At 46.7% G+C, this 16,429-nt stretch overlaps 1 protein-coding gene across 2 annotated transcripts in view; it reads left to right on the forward strand.

Annotated features, from left to right (window-relative positions):
* Positions 1-848: 848 nt before the first annotated feature.
* The window catches only part of EPC2 (enhancer of polycomb homolog 2), a 40,161-nt gene continuing 24,580 nt past the window's right edge, over positions 849-16,429 (forward strand). The window contains exons 1-2 of one of the 2 annotated variants that reach the window (XM_032190510.1): positions 849-1,019; positions 15,437-15,596. In XM_032190510.1, the coding sequence (XP_032046401.1) occupies positions 867-1,019; positions 15,437-15,596 (313 nt within the window). In that variant the 5' untranslated portion in view covers positions 849-866. Of the gene's footprint in view, positions 1,020-14,858; positions 14,920-15,436; positions 15,597-16,429 lie in introns of those variants that run through there. The other variant, XM_032190511.1, reaches the window with a different exon arrangement.

A 16,429-nucleotide genomic window follows, 5' to 3' on the forward strand; every position in this document is an offset into this window, starting at 1 on the left:
AACACGATTTAACCCACAAATAAGGAGCGAGCGGGAATAATTTCAGCTGAAAATACAACACGGGCACGGCCAGGCGGGCTCCGACAGGTGCCTCAGGGCTGGCGCGGAGGAGCCACGCGCAGCCTGAGGCGGCCGATCGCTTCTCTTTAAGCTTAATAAGTAAATAAGTAAATAAATAAGTAAGTAAATAAATAAATAAATAAATAAAACCGATAACGTTTAGAGGTAAAAATCCTAGATAAGCGAAGCTGGGGTGCGAACGGGGCGCCCCCTTCCCTGAGGAGAAGCGCGGCGGGAGCGGGGCTGCCTCATGAGGCGAGGACGTGAGGCGGGGAGCCGTTAGCCCTGAGATGCGGGCGGGGAACGAGGCAATCCCTGATCCCGATCCCGGTCCCGGTCCGGGTCCCGGCTCCCCTCGGATCCCCTCACGTCCCCCCGGGCTCCCCTCCTGTCCCGTCCCGTCCCGTCCCCTCAGCACCGCCTCCCGCCGCCCCCGGCTGCGCGCGCACCGCGCCGGCCGCCATCTCCCTCCTCCCTCCTCCTCTCTCCCCCCCCCCCCCCCCCCCGGCTCTCGCGGTGGCTGCCGGGATCGCTGGCGGCTTTGGTTAATGTCCGCCATGTTTGCCATGGCGCAGGGAGCGGAGCGAGCGAGCCCGGCGCGGATCTAGGGCTGCGGGGCGTGCGCTGTGAGCTACGGGCGGCCCCGCGGAGAGCTGTTCCGGGGCGGCGGGACCCTCCATGGTGGTGCGGGCCGGGTGCGGGAGCGGCTGGGAGGCGGCGGCGAGGCCGCGTTGTGGGCCCCCCCCCCCCCTCCTCCTCCCCTCCCCGCCCGCCCGGCCCCGGGGTGTTATTGTGAGGGGGAGACAATGAGCAAACTCTCCTTCCGAGCCCGGGCGCTAGACGCCGCCAAACCGCTGCCCATCTACCGCGGCAAGGACATGCCCGACCTCAACGACTGCGTCTCCATCAACCGGGCTGTGCCGCAGATGCCCACGGGGATGGAGAAGGAGGAGGAATCGGTAAGGGAGCCGCGCAGGGGGGGCACCATTGTTTATCAGCCACCCCCCCCCTCCCCTCACGGGAAATAGGCCATCGGCATTCACCAAGCGCACTACGCACGCTCCCCGCCGCGGCGCTGCACGGGTCCTACGGGGCGCTGCGCAAAGAGCGCAGCGTAAGCCGCTGTCCGGCGCCGTAAGCGGGCCCTGCTCCGCCATCTTCTTTGCGTCCCGACTCGCGAGTGTTTTGATGAGCGGGGGGGAGGCCGCTACGCTAGCGTAGGGAGGAGGAAGGCGCAAGACGCGGCTCTGAATGAGCGGGCGGGCGCACTTGGCGTAGCGTGCCGCCACCGCCGGCTCGCCTCAGGGCCGGGCTGAGGCGAGCCCAAGCGGGCCGGGGCTGCCCGCGCGGCCCCTGTCACAGCACCGGCAGCCGGTGTGAGGAGAAAAACAGCGAGAATAGAGCTTGTTTGAGCGGCACGGCCGAGAACGGGCCCGTCCCGCCGAGGAAAGGCGGTGACAGGCGGCGGGAGGCCCGGCTCTGGTGCTGTGGGGCCCCGCTGGGCAGCCCCCGGCCCTCAGAGCCCCCGGCCCGGAGCGAGTGTGCCCGCAAGGATTTCTTCAATGAAGCCGTGTCTCCGCCTCAGGCAGGGCTCTGCGCCTGTGGATTGGCTTTGCCGAGGTTGCAGCTGTCAAAGGGAGGCTTCGTGCCTCCCCGATTGGTTTTCTCAATCGCCTGCTGATGCTGGAAGGGATCCCCTGGCGGAGCATCCTGCCCGTGTTCCTGCTGTGCACCCGGTGCTGTCACAGCGTGAAACGAGCCCACGGTGCCTCCACGAGTGGCAGCTTCTGCCGGGCTCCGGGAGCGTGTCTAAAAGGAACAACACCGTGGTGATAACGAAGCAGTCTTGGAGGGTCCCTTGCTTTTCTGTCTTTAAAGTATCTCCCGCAGCCCCCTGTTTGCATTTAGTGCTTATAAAACAAGGCTTTTTTTAATAAATCATTGCATTATTTTGATAGCTCACATCTTAAATAAAACCATCTCCATTAACAAGTTAAGCGCAAGCAAGCTACTCTGTGGGCTGCCGGAATGATTGTGAAGTTTAGATTTATAGCGCAGTAAAACTGCTTTAGTGTTGTACTGAAATGTCTCTTTTCTGTAATAATGAGTTGTTTTTTTTTTTTTTTACCATAGTTAGATGTAGCTGTATTTGATACATTATGCAATAGTCTCAGAATGCGATGGTCAGTGAAGCAATATATAAGTACGGTGCTAAATACATTAGCCAAACGAGATTGTAAGTTGTGCTATTAACAGAGAGTGACAGTGTAGTGACAGCTTCAGTCTCGGGGTAGGTTTCTATCCGGTGTCACACAAATAGGTAGGGATCCCTGTTGTGTGTTCTTGTTTTTTTTTTTTTAAGGTAGATTTACGTGTTAGTGGTCCATAAAGCGCTTCTTGGAAAGGCTGTTGTAGATGGCAGTAGGTAAACTATGGAGAAATTCACTTTAGCAATATTTGCTACGAAAAAGGCTGTCTGCGATTCGCTTGATGTGTCCTGAAAGGGACTTTGAGGAGAGGGAGATGTTCACGCATCCGTTTGTGTCATCTCAGTGCCGTAGCTGTCTGAAGGTGTTCTTGCTCTGACTTCTGCCGGGGATGTTTGTTGTGGAAGGTGTTTGAAGCCGTTAGGGCAGCTGCTGACTTAGATTTGCTGCAGAAAGATGCGAAGCTCCCAGCGCGCTGCTGTCCGTGTGTGCCTCCCTGCCAAGCGGTCCTGAAACCAGAAAGCTCGTGTGGTGCGTAGGGCTTGACTGTGATACAGGGCAACTTCCAGGGCTGATGGTAACTGAGAACAAGTAGGGATTTACAAATTCTTCAGGACTTAAAATGGGTTGAGCTTTCTGTCTGACTCGTATTTTTTTCGCAACCCGGTTTCGCTAGTAGAGGTGTAGGGTTTGCTTTGTTGATGTTTTGCAAACCAAAAATACAGCCTCTGATTTGTTTGTTTTTTAAGGCTTTTTTTTTTTTTTTTTTTTTTAATGTACTGCTACTGTCATCTGGAACGTAGACAGGTTTAAAGCTTGGGAGGGATTAATCATTATCACTTGTTTCTAATACTGCTACTGAAGTTGTTTGGACTCTGTAGTCCGAGACAGCGCAACGATATGCACCACTGGTCATGCTGCAAGAAGTGATACTGCCCAGTGCGTGGTGTGAGCATCTTTGTTTGACTTCTCTCTTGATTTGATCAAGACGAATACCCTGGAATTATTTCCATCTACATATCTTAGAGATTTATGTCCACTTCCAGCGTTTACAAATCAGCAGCTCATTTTGCTCACGTGGAGACTCCAGCTGTGAAAGAATTACGCTTCTGGTATGTAGTGTGTTTATGTTAGCAAGCGTTTGTAATTTATCCTAAATTAAACCCGAGTAAGAGAGCGTGTTTTGGTTTATCTCCTGTTAGAGGGAGATTGCAGCTAAGCAATGTGTCCTTCTGTGAGTTTCAGAAACTGAGCTGAGTGTTTCCTAGCGGTTTCCTTCTGCTGAATAGAAATCGTGTGTCGTGGTGCTAATGAACTGTTTTTACTAGAAGGGGGAGAGGTTGCAGAATAGATAAGCCTTTGTTTTGTTTCTTATCATACAACTGTTTTCTTAATTTGAATACATATTACCGGAGAATGCTGTTACCTCTTTTGGGGGAAGAATCATGTTTAATGAGAGAAATTTCCTTCTGAAGCACTTCAGGCTGGATTTAACTTCATGGGAGTTGTTAGGAAGTGGTGGTAATTGCCGATGCTGATACTGGTGGCAGTCACTTAGGATACCTAGATTGCTGGTCAGATAAATCTGAACGCTCACCTCAAAGTTCTTGCCTGAGCACTTGTGTCAGTCGTGGCCGTGCATGAACTGGGTGACAGGGTTGAGGCTGGGGGAAGGCGCGTGGATGGCAAGTTAAGGGCATGGTTTAAGGTTATTAAAACACTGACAGAGTAGGAACAAGATGTGAATTTAATTCTCAGTCCTTGAGTGATCACCTCGGGATGATCTTCACTGGTTGTTAGGTCTTAATGTTCAATTTTGAGTACTTTGAAAGGCTGGAAATAGTTAACTCGAAGAAATTTTGTTTTGCTTTCTGTTCATACTTCTGCCGTCCCTCGGTCAGTTCAGTTTCCATTGTAGCACTGGAAGCTTGAGTTCATCGTCTGGCTTTCAAGGCATTTGGGAGGTAGTGGTGGTTTTGAGCAGCATATTTGTTTCCTTTTTAAGGCAGGAATCATTCATTTTCCCCAAGTCACACTTTCTTGTTTGGCTATTTTTGTTGACACAGAGTAACACGGTGAATATTTTTGCTGATACAATGAACTGAAAGAGTTCCATCAGGAGGATTTGGAAACACCTGTGTGTACACAGAGAAGGTATCACGAACTTTAGGCAGGGCTTACCTGCTTCTTAAATAGGAAGGAAAGCCAAGTTGTGCTCCTGTCTGGGAGATTCACATCTCCTTGTGCATTGAGTTATGCCTAAAGAGTCCGGACTTGTTTCATAGATTATAGGCACTCAGTAATCTTTCCTTGGTGGGCTTTCATGCTGCGTGTGTTCATGTTGTAGAAATCTTACATATTTTATGGATTATGCTTTTTTTTCCTTGGATGTTGTGTCGATAAGAAGGAGTTGTCCACATGCTGCAGCTCATTGTGTGCCTGGAAGTGAGTGCTCTTGTCTGATACCCGTTCTGCTCCTAGGAATCGTGTTAATTGCTTCCATGCTGCCGCTTGCTTTCTGCAGTGAAATCGGAGAGTTTGGAGGTCCTTGTAGCGGTTCTGCTCCTGCTTATGTTTTCCCTTCCACTTCAGGCCCGCTTTCACACCCGCCCTGGGAAACTTGCCTTTTTTATAGCCCATTTGTGTATGCAAGTGTTGCAGGTGCTTGCTTTTATAGCATGAATAAACGGCTTTAACTATAACTTCGTGTAAGTATTTATTTTTTTCTAAATCGTGTGTGTTAAGCGGTAGGTGCCTTAAAACACCCTTAAAAAGCTTCAGTTTCATGATGCTGAAGGTGTTTTTCAGCGGGAGGTCAGGTTCTGTTGCTGGATTTGATGTCAACATCCCTAAGTTCTATGGCAGTGCTTAAAGAAGTGCAGCCAAGTCTTGGTTGAGATGCTGGTCAGAAGCAGGTACCACTGAGGCACTCAGGTCTGGAAAGCACTTGAAGAAATTTAGGTGAACAGTGAGCGTTCATTTTTTTTATTCCCATTTGAGTCAAAATCCTAGCTGTTAGGTTCTCAAGCTGCAGCTGCTGTTCCTTCTATCACATGAATTTATGGGCTGCTTTTTTGTTCATTTCTTAGCTAGCGTACGTGTGCTGGGAAGCAGGCACCGTATGCAGTAGCGTTACATAGCTAAAGGTCGCAGTTGTCTGGCAGCAAGTGTGCATCTCCCCTGATGATGGATCTGGATGAACAAAAATCGGACCTTTGGCCTTCCCAGGCAGGTTTGCAGCTTCAAGACGGAGAACATTATGAGATCTGTCAGCATCTTAACAGAGAAGTTGGCATGGCTCTTCAGAAACAACAGTCAGCACCTCTTGATTTCATTAGCTTATGCAGAAGTTAAAGGATGAATTACACTTTTTGATAATGCTGAATTCCAAACAGTTATGGCTAAGTGGACAGAACCTGTCCTAACTTGAGATTTGGATGCTGGGCGTGCGTTCACAACCTGCGGTTGAACTCTGGAAGTTGCTTACAAGTGAGGGGCTGTGTAAAACAAAGACAACACCAGGACACCGCTGGTTGAAGTAGAAGGTAAATAGAGGAGAGCTGAAGTTCAAACCCAACAAATACTCTGTAAAACAAAAATCCCTCAAGATTTCATGGAAGTTGAAGTACGGGGAACTCAAAGGATTGTGTTTCTGTACAAAGCAAAGGCAGCAGGCTTGAGTTGGGGAAGAAATGGGGTTTGACTTGAATTGAGGGCCTTGTGTGTGGGGGTAGTGTTATTCCAGTGGAAGTTTACTCTCAGGGTGAGCTCAGCACCTTGGTGTATTTATTTACTTTGTTTTTTGTGTGTGTGTGGAGGCTGCTGGGATTACTGAAGTGTGTTTGGTAGTAGGTATCATAAAGCTGTGTTGCAATCTTATTTATGGACTTTCTTTTTTTAAATTCAGTTCTTTGTAAGACTTCTTCCACTGTCTTCAGGTCTTAGGTTTCCCCCCTCCCTGTGATGCCCCTGGCATCACGCAGTGACATTCCTCGTAAGTCCCTATCCCAGCTCCATTCCCCAGCCATTATTTCCATTTTCAGCTGTCATCTTCCATCCCTCCTATGCTTTTTCCTGCAAAACACTCTTGTGGCTAACAGAAACTTCTTTCAGTCCACTGCTTGTACTCCTCAGTGTCCCATCTGGTGATGGTGCATCAGCGTTAACACTAAGTAGGTTGGATTTTGTTAACTTTGGTTGACTGCAGTGGTAATTAAAGTACCTGCTGACGAGTTTTGTCCCCCACCTGAGCTGCGGTGCAGCTGGGTGTAGGTAACTGGTGAGCTGCTAAACTGAGGAGCTTTTCTTTTAATTTACTCAGGGTGTAAACATGTGGCTGAATGTAAAAAATACAAAGATTTTCTCTTAAAACTCAAACTCTGGATCAGTTTATTAGGGTTTATCGCGTTAACACCTGTCAGCTAACCTGTGACAGCTGCTGCTTAGTACAAGCTTAACCTGTGACAAATGTCAAGTAATTTATCTCGGAGGGAGGCTTCAAGATAGGGCTGAGCCGGCCTGCTTGTAGTCCAGAGCGAGTAGGGACAGTCTGCACCTCCCTCCTGTCCTGCTCCCTTGTGTCTGTGTACCGAGCCCCTTCTGGCCGTGGAAGGGCTGTAATTTTCTGGCTGGGGAAGAGGGGAGCGTTGTGTGCTTCTGTGGGAAATGGGATGGGAGGCTTGGGGATGGAGAGCAGGAGTCTCCCGCTCTCGGTGTCATCCAGAGGTTAAATGGGCTCAGCCATATCTTAAAACCACGCTTAATTTAGATAAAGCTGCATTTTGGCTGCAGGCTAGAGTCGGATGCACGGGGTCAGCTAATGCCAGGCCACGAAATCTGCCTTAACTCGTTGGGGCGCCTGATGCTGGTGGAGAACAATGGCACCTGCCCGAAGGAGGAGCGCTCACACCTCCGCTCATTATGCAGGAACTTTCCCTTACAGCAGGGCTCCTCAGGGTGAAGTGCAGCTCCCTTCTGTGTCTCTGTGCTCTGCAACTCCTCCCATGCAGGTAGCAATTTCCCCCTTTCCTTCAGTTTAAGAAAACCTTGGAAAAGAAACACCTCGGGCAACCTCAGTGGTGTTTTTGAACTGCCTGGTGCCAGGTTTCATCTTGCTCCTGCTTGGCAAAACTGAGCAGTAGTTAGCTTTGTACACCTTGTGTCGATTCAGCTTGGTTGAAATGTTCCATTTGAATAATTTAAAGGAGCAAACAATAAATCTGCTTGTATTAATCTTGGTTTTAGTTATTTGTCAGAAGAAAAATCACCTTGGTGGCAACTTAGCATTCAAAAAGTTCTCTAACTCATTTTTCCAACAAAGCTAGTAATTATGCCTTGTTTTTACTTATTTGAAGTTATGTGCCCTTAGCATATTTATCAGATTCTAACTATTCAACTTTTGTAGAGCTAAATACCGCGTTTAGTATTTACATAAACAAAATTTACAGTTAAGCTTCAGGTGTCATGACAGCCATAGCTGGGGAAAAGTAATTATAGAACCCAAATTTCTGTAACAAGTAGAGAAAAAGTGAATCAGAACTAAATTCTCGCACGTAAAAAGGCAGTAAGAAGTGGGGAGGGGAATTTACAAAACTAAAGGTACTATCAGTAAATGTGAAATGATGGCAATCTCACTTGGCACAATTCAGCATTACAACGAAGTATTTTGGAATGTACTATATTGAAGTTCTCTTTCAAATTGATTTTGCAAATTCCTGTTTGTTAATATGCGGTGATTACCTTGTGGTGTTACTGAAAGTGGTAGTTTAATACTGCTCTTATCCTTAGCAGAACTGCCCTAAATGTAAGGGAGAAGGGACAAGTCTGCAGGGAAAACAAAACAAAACACCCTGAGTTTGTATTTTTCCTAATTTCCACCGCTGCAGTTCTAATTGTGATTAATACATTCAAGTCACTAAAATGCCCTTGGTCTTCCAGTACTTGAAATGCTCACTTCAAGAGCAGAAAGAGCAGGCGAGGTGATGCCAGGGACTCGTCTGAAACGAGGTACTTGGCAAGGAAAAATGCCGTTCCCACCGGCAGATGTCTGAGGACAGAACTGGGTTGCTTGCAGCTCGTCGACTCGCTTCTCTGGCGTGCTCCACACCTTGCAGTACGGCTGCTTCAGTAGAATCTTTCTCTGTAAGGTATTTTCTGGTCTGCGTGTCATCTTAAATTGTGAGAAGTTAGGGCTTACACAGCCTGCCTTGTGAGGCTGCTCTCCAGTTTGTTACATGTCAGCTTCCTGACGCTTTTCCACATCAGTAAACTTGTGCTCTCCTCCTTTTATCTGATGTCCCCTGTGGCACAAAGTAATTCAGTTATTTATCTATTTGTAGCCAGCATATTTATAAACCTTTCCCACCCCCTTTTCCCTGGTTGTTTTGTTGTTTACATCTCAATTTATAATTTGGTTATCTTAACCTTCTGCCATTTGTCTTGCTGCGACTCGTGCTTTTTGCCTGACCAGTCTGAGCTGCATAACAAAAGCTGTTTGTACTTTGAAGCATCCTGGTAACCTCCAATTCCCCTGTGCTAAACTTAGATGCAAACAAAATACTGCATGTCTTGTGGTGGTATCCAGTAACTAGGTAAGCAAGGTAAAAGGAGAGGCGCTGCTACTACAAAAAGTTGAGAAATATTAATATATATTTAGAGAAGGTTGAGTTGAAATGGAATCTTATAGTTAATAATTTTAATTCCTACCAATTAATGGGTGTGCAGTTGTGTTTTTAATTTTTTAAACTTTTTTTTTCCTCAGTTGATGTAACTTTAGAACCAATCTCTGGTATCTTTTCTGTTTCCTTGTGTGATGGATTTTGACCATGTTCATCAGCTCTTCAGTGCTTTGGTGAAGAGGTTTGTTTGTAAAACTCTGAAATACAAACTCCCAGGTATCGGTGTTTATCCTTCATTTAAATAAAATTTGTGTTTGTTTATATATAATAGAAATGGATTCCTGGGAATAAAATGTTGCACGCAGATCAGGAGATTAATTACACAGCTTGGCAAGGAGAGAGGTACAGTAAGCAACTTGTTAGATCTGAAAATTCCTAGAAAAGTGCATCCCTAAAGAAGGTGGAATCAGTAGGGTCACTTGGTACCCAAACCCTGCAGGGACACGGCCCCCCAGGAGCTGCTGTCACCTGGGGGAACTTCCCCAGGCTTCCCTCTTGCTGCCACTGCTGCAGCTCTGGGGTGTGGAGCTGGGGGTCTGTGTGTGACCTTGTGGGAAGTAAAGGGGAGAACTTGGTGTGAAATCTGCCTTTGAAATTATTGCAGGTTAACGGCATAAAAACATCGGAGAGAATTTATAGCCAGGTGTTCACCTCTCCGTCTCAGTCTGTCTGACTCGGCACGATGGAGCTACGCTAATAGAAGCAGGCTTTCAAGAAAATAAATTCCTCGGAAGCGATTTGTTAGCAGCCTTTTCTGTTTAAAATTGTACCTGTTACCTGCTGAGTGATGCACATGTGCCTTGCAAGGAGCTGAAGGGAAACTGTGTTGGTTTTTGACTGAATGTTGCACTGTCTGTAACAGTTTTATCCTAAGTGATAACAAAGGCATCTTGGAACAAAATACTGTTTTTTTCAGGAAAAAGATACACTTTTGAAATGCTGTTTATAGTCTCTCTAAAAGGGATTTTAAATTCAGAATTCTTTGAAGTTTCATGCTGACAATTGTATTTTTAATGATTGGAGTTCTGGCGAAGTGGAAATTAATGTAGTTGTAAAATACAGTTCTTGAGGAAGATTTGGTTTGGGTGTTTCCTGACTGGTGACAGTTTTATGGCAGTGGGATATTCACAAATAGGGAACAATCGTTTATATGAATGAGAGACTGTATGTGCTCACGTACCACTGCTGTCCCCCTCAGTCGGGTAATAGCTGGGATGTTTTGGTCATTCCAGGTCCATCATTATATAGAATGATGTAAATTGCATTGTTTGTTTCCTTGTTTTTATTTTTTTCATGTTAAACTTCTATAAAAGTTGAGCTTTTAAATATACTGCCAGGTTAACTAAAGGAACATGAGTGGTTGTGATTTTCTCTGTCCATCTCCCCTCTGTACCTGTCAGTGTTTTGTGAGCCAGGTTTTGTCTGTCTTCTTTGAAGCCATTTTATAGCGCTTAAATTGGCTTCAGTCAGGCTGCCAGAGAGGAAATAAAGCTCTTTTTGGGGGCATTTAATCTCATTTGGGTTTCCTTAATTGAAGTCCCCAGCTCCTGTGTAGACCTGTGAGACCAGGCGTCATCCAAGGAAGTTGGGCGCACTTAGAGCAGGTGGGCCACGAAAAATCTTATCACCTCTCTTAGCAGCCTACATCAGCGTTTTTGAGGTAATAGTCAGGTGATTTGTCTGTAACCAGATGATTTGTCTGTAAAGCATTCGTACCAGAAGGGCTTGTGCTTGGTTTTGGGTGGCACTCGCATTGCTTGTGATGTTACAGTTGCTTGAGAGCTGGAGAAGGGAAGTCAGTGGCAGAAAAGTGTCTTGGTCTCACTTTGGGGAAACAACCGAGTGACTTTGAGTAGCTAAATAATAGAAACTTTACTAGTTTTGGACTTCTGTGAATTTTTGGGGTGGAGTAGTGCAGTTCAACTCGCACTGCTGCCTCCTTCATGGAGGTGTCAGGAGCAGCAGCCTACTGGTAGTACTGCCTTTATTCCCATAGTCATAATTTGGCAGTAAGGAAGACAAATTGGCGTGGGGAAAAGTAGTTCTTGTGATGATTTAAAAAATAAAAGGGGGGTAGGGCCAAAAGAGAGCTCAAGAAGTGGCTCTGTGGGCCCTATCCACATGCAAGTCGGGCAGCCGGGGAGGAGTTCCTGGCCCCCAAGGCAGCTTTGCATTGGGGCATTGGCTCCAGAGCAGCGTGGAATTTTTGTTTGACCACCTCTTGGTACTGCTCTGTAAGAAATAATCTCTTAAGAGGAGGAAACTCCTGACTAGGTTGATTCTGCGTTGTATTTTTTTGGTACTGATCCACTTCTGACTTGTATGCTAATTCACTGAACTTCTTGCTCTTCAGAATAAACGAGAAATGAAGCAATGAGTTTCTGCCGGGGTGAAAACTGCAGTGGGCACAGACAGGGCTCCTGCTGTCCGTGCGGCTCTGTTTCAGCTACCTGCTTTCCCTCCCAGGGCAGAGGGAGGAGAAGGAAAGGAAAGCAGGTCTGCAGGTGTCCTGGCTCTTGGGGGTGTTCCAGCTGCCCCCAGCACCCTCTTTAAGCCTTTCACTGCTCAGATCCACTTCCAGTTATGATGTTAGGGCAGGATGTCAGTTGTACTTCAGGTAATCGGTTGTAATTTTTGTTGCGCTAAATTGACATGCACAGAAATCTCTTTCAAAATAAATAAATAAATAAAAATCCAAACCCAGAAGCTCTTGCTGGTGAGGTAACTCCTCAGCTTCACGACACTCCTGTGTTTTTCCCTGAAGTGCTGCTGACAGATGTCACTTAAACGTCTTGTGGTGGCTGCGACGTCGCGAGATGAGTCTGCACATTTCATACCAGAACTCTTCTGCTCCTGGATCTGTACGTGAACTATAAAAATGCCAGCTGATCTATTTCCTGATTTGAGTATAATGTTGGGCAAACAGCCTGTCTAGGCTTTAGGAAGGTCTTCTCATGCTTTCTTTTCTGCTTTAATTCTGGTTTTGATTGCAGGTGGGAAGGAAGGGGGCTTTGGGCTAGCTTAGAAGTAGCTTATTTGGAGGAGGTACCTGCAGGGAGCTTAAAGGCTAAGGGAAAGAGCAAACAGCTGTTTGGGATCCAAGTGCTTTGGTTTTGCAGCAGCAGAGTAAAAGGGAGGGGTTGTGTTGGTGAATACGGTTCTTGAGGGTGCAAACAATGTCTGGTACTGGTCGCTGTTTCCCTTCCCAGGTGGACCAGTGTTGTGCTTGGAGAGCAGCTGTGTTCTGGCTGTGTGCTGGGCACGGGGATGTTTCTGTTACGTTGACAGCCAGAGAAACAGGCTGAAGTTGTGTGTGATGTTCTCGGTCCTCCTAGAAAGGTTGGGATTTGCTTTTTAAGAAATCAGTGGTTAATGACTCCTTGACAGATGCTGCCACGGGAATTAAAAGGAGCACGTTCTGCTTGCTATCATCACGGTTCTCTCTACTGTTCAGTTACGAGATCCTTTTATCTTGCCTGCTGCACACTGAAGTACAAGTTAAAATATGTTGTGTCTTTCAAAACAATAAGCAAAACAGATGAAAGGATGTCTGGGTGCACCGGTTGCTAAATCCATCATTAAACCTTTAAAAGGCTGTTTGCAGGTTGAACCAAGCCATTTAAGCAGACTGTACAAAAATCTTCCAAGTATGTTACACAGAACTGTTTCGGGAGTTGAAATTTGTTTTCATTAAGTTAATGTTTAATAGATTTATTTTTTTGCTAACTGTGGAAATGACGTACTTGATCTGCTGCCTCTGCAGCCCTGCTGAGTGACAGTGCTGCGTGTCAGGCTCGTTGCGTGAAGGCTGCGTTCTGCTTGGAGATGTTTTGTAGTAGAGTGAGTACTAACACCTATTGTCAGCCCTGCCTTGGGAGCTCTCCCTACACCTACAAGCAGCGTTACGAGAACTGAGAATGATCTGAATTACTCAGCTGTGCTGCTCAGTGGGCTGTGGAGCCACAGCGTGATTTGTTTTGGTTGCTGCCTGCCCTTCTTCACTGCTTTTTAGAAGTGTCTGAGTGTTTGGTGCTGGAGAGGAGTGGGGGCAGCTACACGTCGGTCAGCATTGCTGTGCAGTGCCTGCCCCCATGGAGGAGCAGCTGGTGCTGTGGGTGCTGACAGACTTTAGGGCTGGTCCAGCTGAAACCTGACAAACCTGAGGGCTGGTCCAGCTAAAACTTGATGAGGCTGAGCCAGGCGGGTTCCTGGGGCTGAATCCTGCTGGGCTGAGAAGAAGCCCTGGCAGAAGAGCCAAGAGATGGGCAAGGGACGTGTCCTGAGCTGGGAGCATGGCCACCACAGCAGGAAGTTTGATACTCCTCAGTTTTTCAGGGGTGAGGCTGCTTTTGGAATGATCTTTCACAGGGATGATCTTTCCCGTTACTCTGCTTTCCCCAAGTGTCTCAGAGACGTTGAGAAACTGGAAGAGAGTCTGTCAGCGGGCTGCTGGAGTGACAGTGGCTTGGACTGCTGTCTGGGGAGATGGGGAGGGTGCTCAGGAAAAGTCCTTCTCCTGAGCAGCTGCCTGTGAAGAGGCAGCCCCGGGGACACCCGTGGAAAACAGCGCGGTAATGAAACAAATTCTGGTGTAGCTGAATTACCTGCTCAGTGCTGCGGAGCTTTCCAAGGCGTACTTTAATGGTAGAATGACAGATTGATTCAGTACGTATTAACGCAGGCAAATCACACCAGATATTTGATTGCACTCTTGTCTTAATTCTAATAGCGTTCACTGGGGAGCCCGATAGTTTGATTTAATGTGGCTTCATCTGCTACGGGGAGATTCCCAAAGCTGCTCTTCCAGCCGCTGATTTGTTATGTTCTAATTTTGCAGGAATTGCGTTATTTTCCTTTCTGCAGGATCTCAATATTTAAGAGTGTAATTTATTAAACGCCATTTACATATTTTTAAAGATTTTGCTTTCATTCGGGATGCTTTTTGTAAATAATTTCTGTAGAATTAGAGAGGAAGAACTCCTGTTCTTGAGAGCCCTCGCTGAATGCAAGCCATCGAAGCGCTGGTTCTGCTGCTGGGGGTGCTGGTGCCGTGCTGCTGAGGCAGGCTGGCTGTGGGGAGGGCACCCCAGGAAACCAAAGGAGGAGGAGCAGCGATGTTTGCCTTCTGCTCTGGGATGTTTTCCAGTAGTTCGATGTGTGGGAATGGCTGGAGGATAGCCCGATGCCCCCGGAGTAGGCACAGTAGGGTTGTAAAGGTCAGCGAGAGTCGAGCTTTAGGGCAGATCTCAAGTTGATATCATGCTGTCAGCCATCCCGCCTTCAAATTTGGGAGCTGGAGGTGAGAGTGCTGCTCTATGGGAGGAGAAGGAAACGTCTCCTGGCTCCACGAGAGATTAGGATTAAGATTAGGAACCTGCAGCTTGTTTTGGGTTTGGCTTGCGTGGATGGAGGAGATTTAAGATCTTGTCCTGGTGAAGACTGCCACTCCTCCTCTTCATTGGGCTCACAGAAAGTTACGTGTGCCAGCTGAGCCATTCGGAGCCTTGATATGAGATGTTTTTGTGATGTTTAAATGAGAAAACTGCACCAGAGGGTCTGAAACGTGCACACACTGCTCTGTGCTGCTGCCAACTGCTGGCTCGGGGGGCAGGTAGCTGATGGTGTACTGGGGCTCCTCTTGCTGCCCTGGTCATCTTGGGTTTCTTCAGATGGCACCAAAATGGTACGTGGAGAGCAGCACAAATGGTAACACTGGAGTTGTACTGGTTTTCTTCCAACAAAGATCCTCAAGTATCGATAAAAAAAAAACCTTTGAGAGTCCTAAAAAGTCCTTAAATTCATGCGTTTACTGTGGGCTGCGCCTAACCTGAAAGGATTCTGCAGCAATTCTGGCGTCTGTCCCTTAGCAGTCAAATGAAGTGATGCTTGTTTAGGGAGTCCGTGCTTTGTAAGTGTTACGCTGTGAGGACTCCGTGTCACTCCTAACTGGCTGAACTTCTAAAGGCAGCAGGCAGGTAAGAACTGCTGGGGAAACAGGAATGATTAAATTAGCTATCCTTTTGACTTGAATCTCTTGTTTATAATAACACTTTAAAGAACTTTGTGTGTGTTAACTGATTTTTGCATAAAATCTCTCTATGCCAGTTTTTAATGGGTTTGGTTTATACCAGCCCTAATTCCCTACGAAAGCTGTTGTGTAGTTTGAATGACCTTTTCCTGGTCTGGGAAGAGGAATGTGCTGTTGTCTGAACAAAGGGTTCTTTTCATCCGCTCTGAGTCCTGCCTTATGTTCACGGGAGCTCTGAGGCTCCTGGCTGTTGGGAACCCCCCAGCGATGCGAAGTGATGGAGAACGCGTCTTCTGTCACTGACCTGGCAGCAAGCAGCCTGCTGTCCTCTAAAACGCAGGGGAGACTGAACTCTTCTATCTGGGTTTTGTGCAGACATCAGGAAAGCAGTAGGAGAGTAGGCTGTCTTTGTACGTGCTGCTGTATGCTGAATTTTTTCACAATAAACTATTTTTATCTTGCAGGAACATCATTTGCAACGGGCTATCTCAGCACAACAAGTCTTCAGAGAAAAGAAAGAGAGCATGGTTATCCCAGTTCCTGAAGCAGAGAGCAATGTCAACTATTACAATCGTTTGTATAAAGGAGAGTTTAAGCAACCAAAGCAGTTCATTCACATTCAACGTAAGTTAAAGAATGTTGGTTTTTCCCTTTAATTACAATTAAGTAATCTTTAAACAATCTTGAGGACAACATTGCTACCGTATTCAAAAACTCAGAAGTCCAAGGGGGGTTTAAATATGTAAATTTCCATTTTCTTCTGTAAATTTCTGGAGGAATTTAAGGGTAAAGATGTTTTTTGTCTTCCCTGAAGGTATTATGGGCTCTGTGCTGTTACTGTATATTGCAGTAGCTGGCAAGCTTTGTCTTCAGTCAACTCAAAAGTTACTTCAAAGCCCATTAATTCAGAAGTTCAGTATAAATGGGGATGAACCAAATAGAGGTTTTGTAATGAAATAAACCTGGATTCTACTGATTATAACAAACTTTTTGAAGGTTTGGTTTCAGCTGTGCTAACTGAAATTCAAACTAATCACTACAGCATGCGTGACTTTACTGGATGTGTTATGGGTAGCAGTGTTTTTTTCTCAGTGTTCTGCTAAAACAGTGACTTTCCTTCCTGTAGGGAACTCTGAGCTTGCTTTGTAGGTAAGAGGAAGCATTTTTTTTGGAAATGTGTGGCTCCCTGGGTTTTAGATGATCTGAAGGCCTAGTTAAGTATCCCCAGTGGTCTCTGGAGGTTTAGCTGACAAGTGACAGTGTTTGTATTTCAGTAGCTCAGTTGTTGCTTGGCATGCAAATCATGTTTGTCCTCTGCGGCATGTCATTCTAGGGGCTTGTTTGGGGACGTGGACTTCCCCTAGAGTTCATCTCTGCAGCAAAACCTTCGGTGCAGTTATTGTTGTGGTTTGTTGGTCTTCACACTGAAGCACAAATTCAGTACCGAGTTTTTGTGG

The sequence above is a fragment of the Aythya fuligula genome, chromosome 6 (assembly GCF_009819795.1).
Source record: "Aythya fuligula isolate bAytFul2 chromosome 6, bAytFul2.pri, whole genome shotgun sequence".
Classification (NCBI taxonomy): domain Eukaryota; kingdom Metazoa; phylum Chordata; class Aves; order Anseriformes; family Anatidae; genus Aythya; species Aythya fuligula.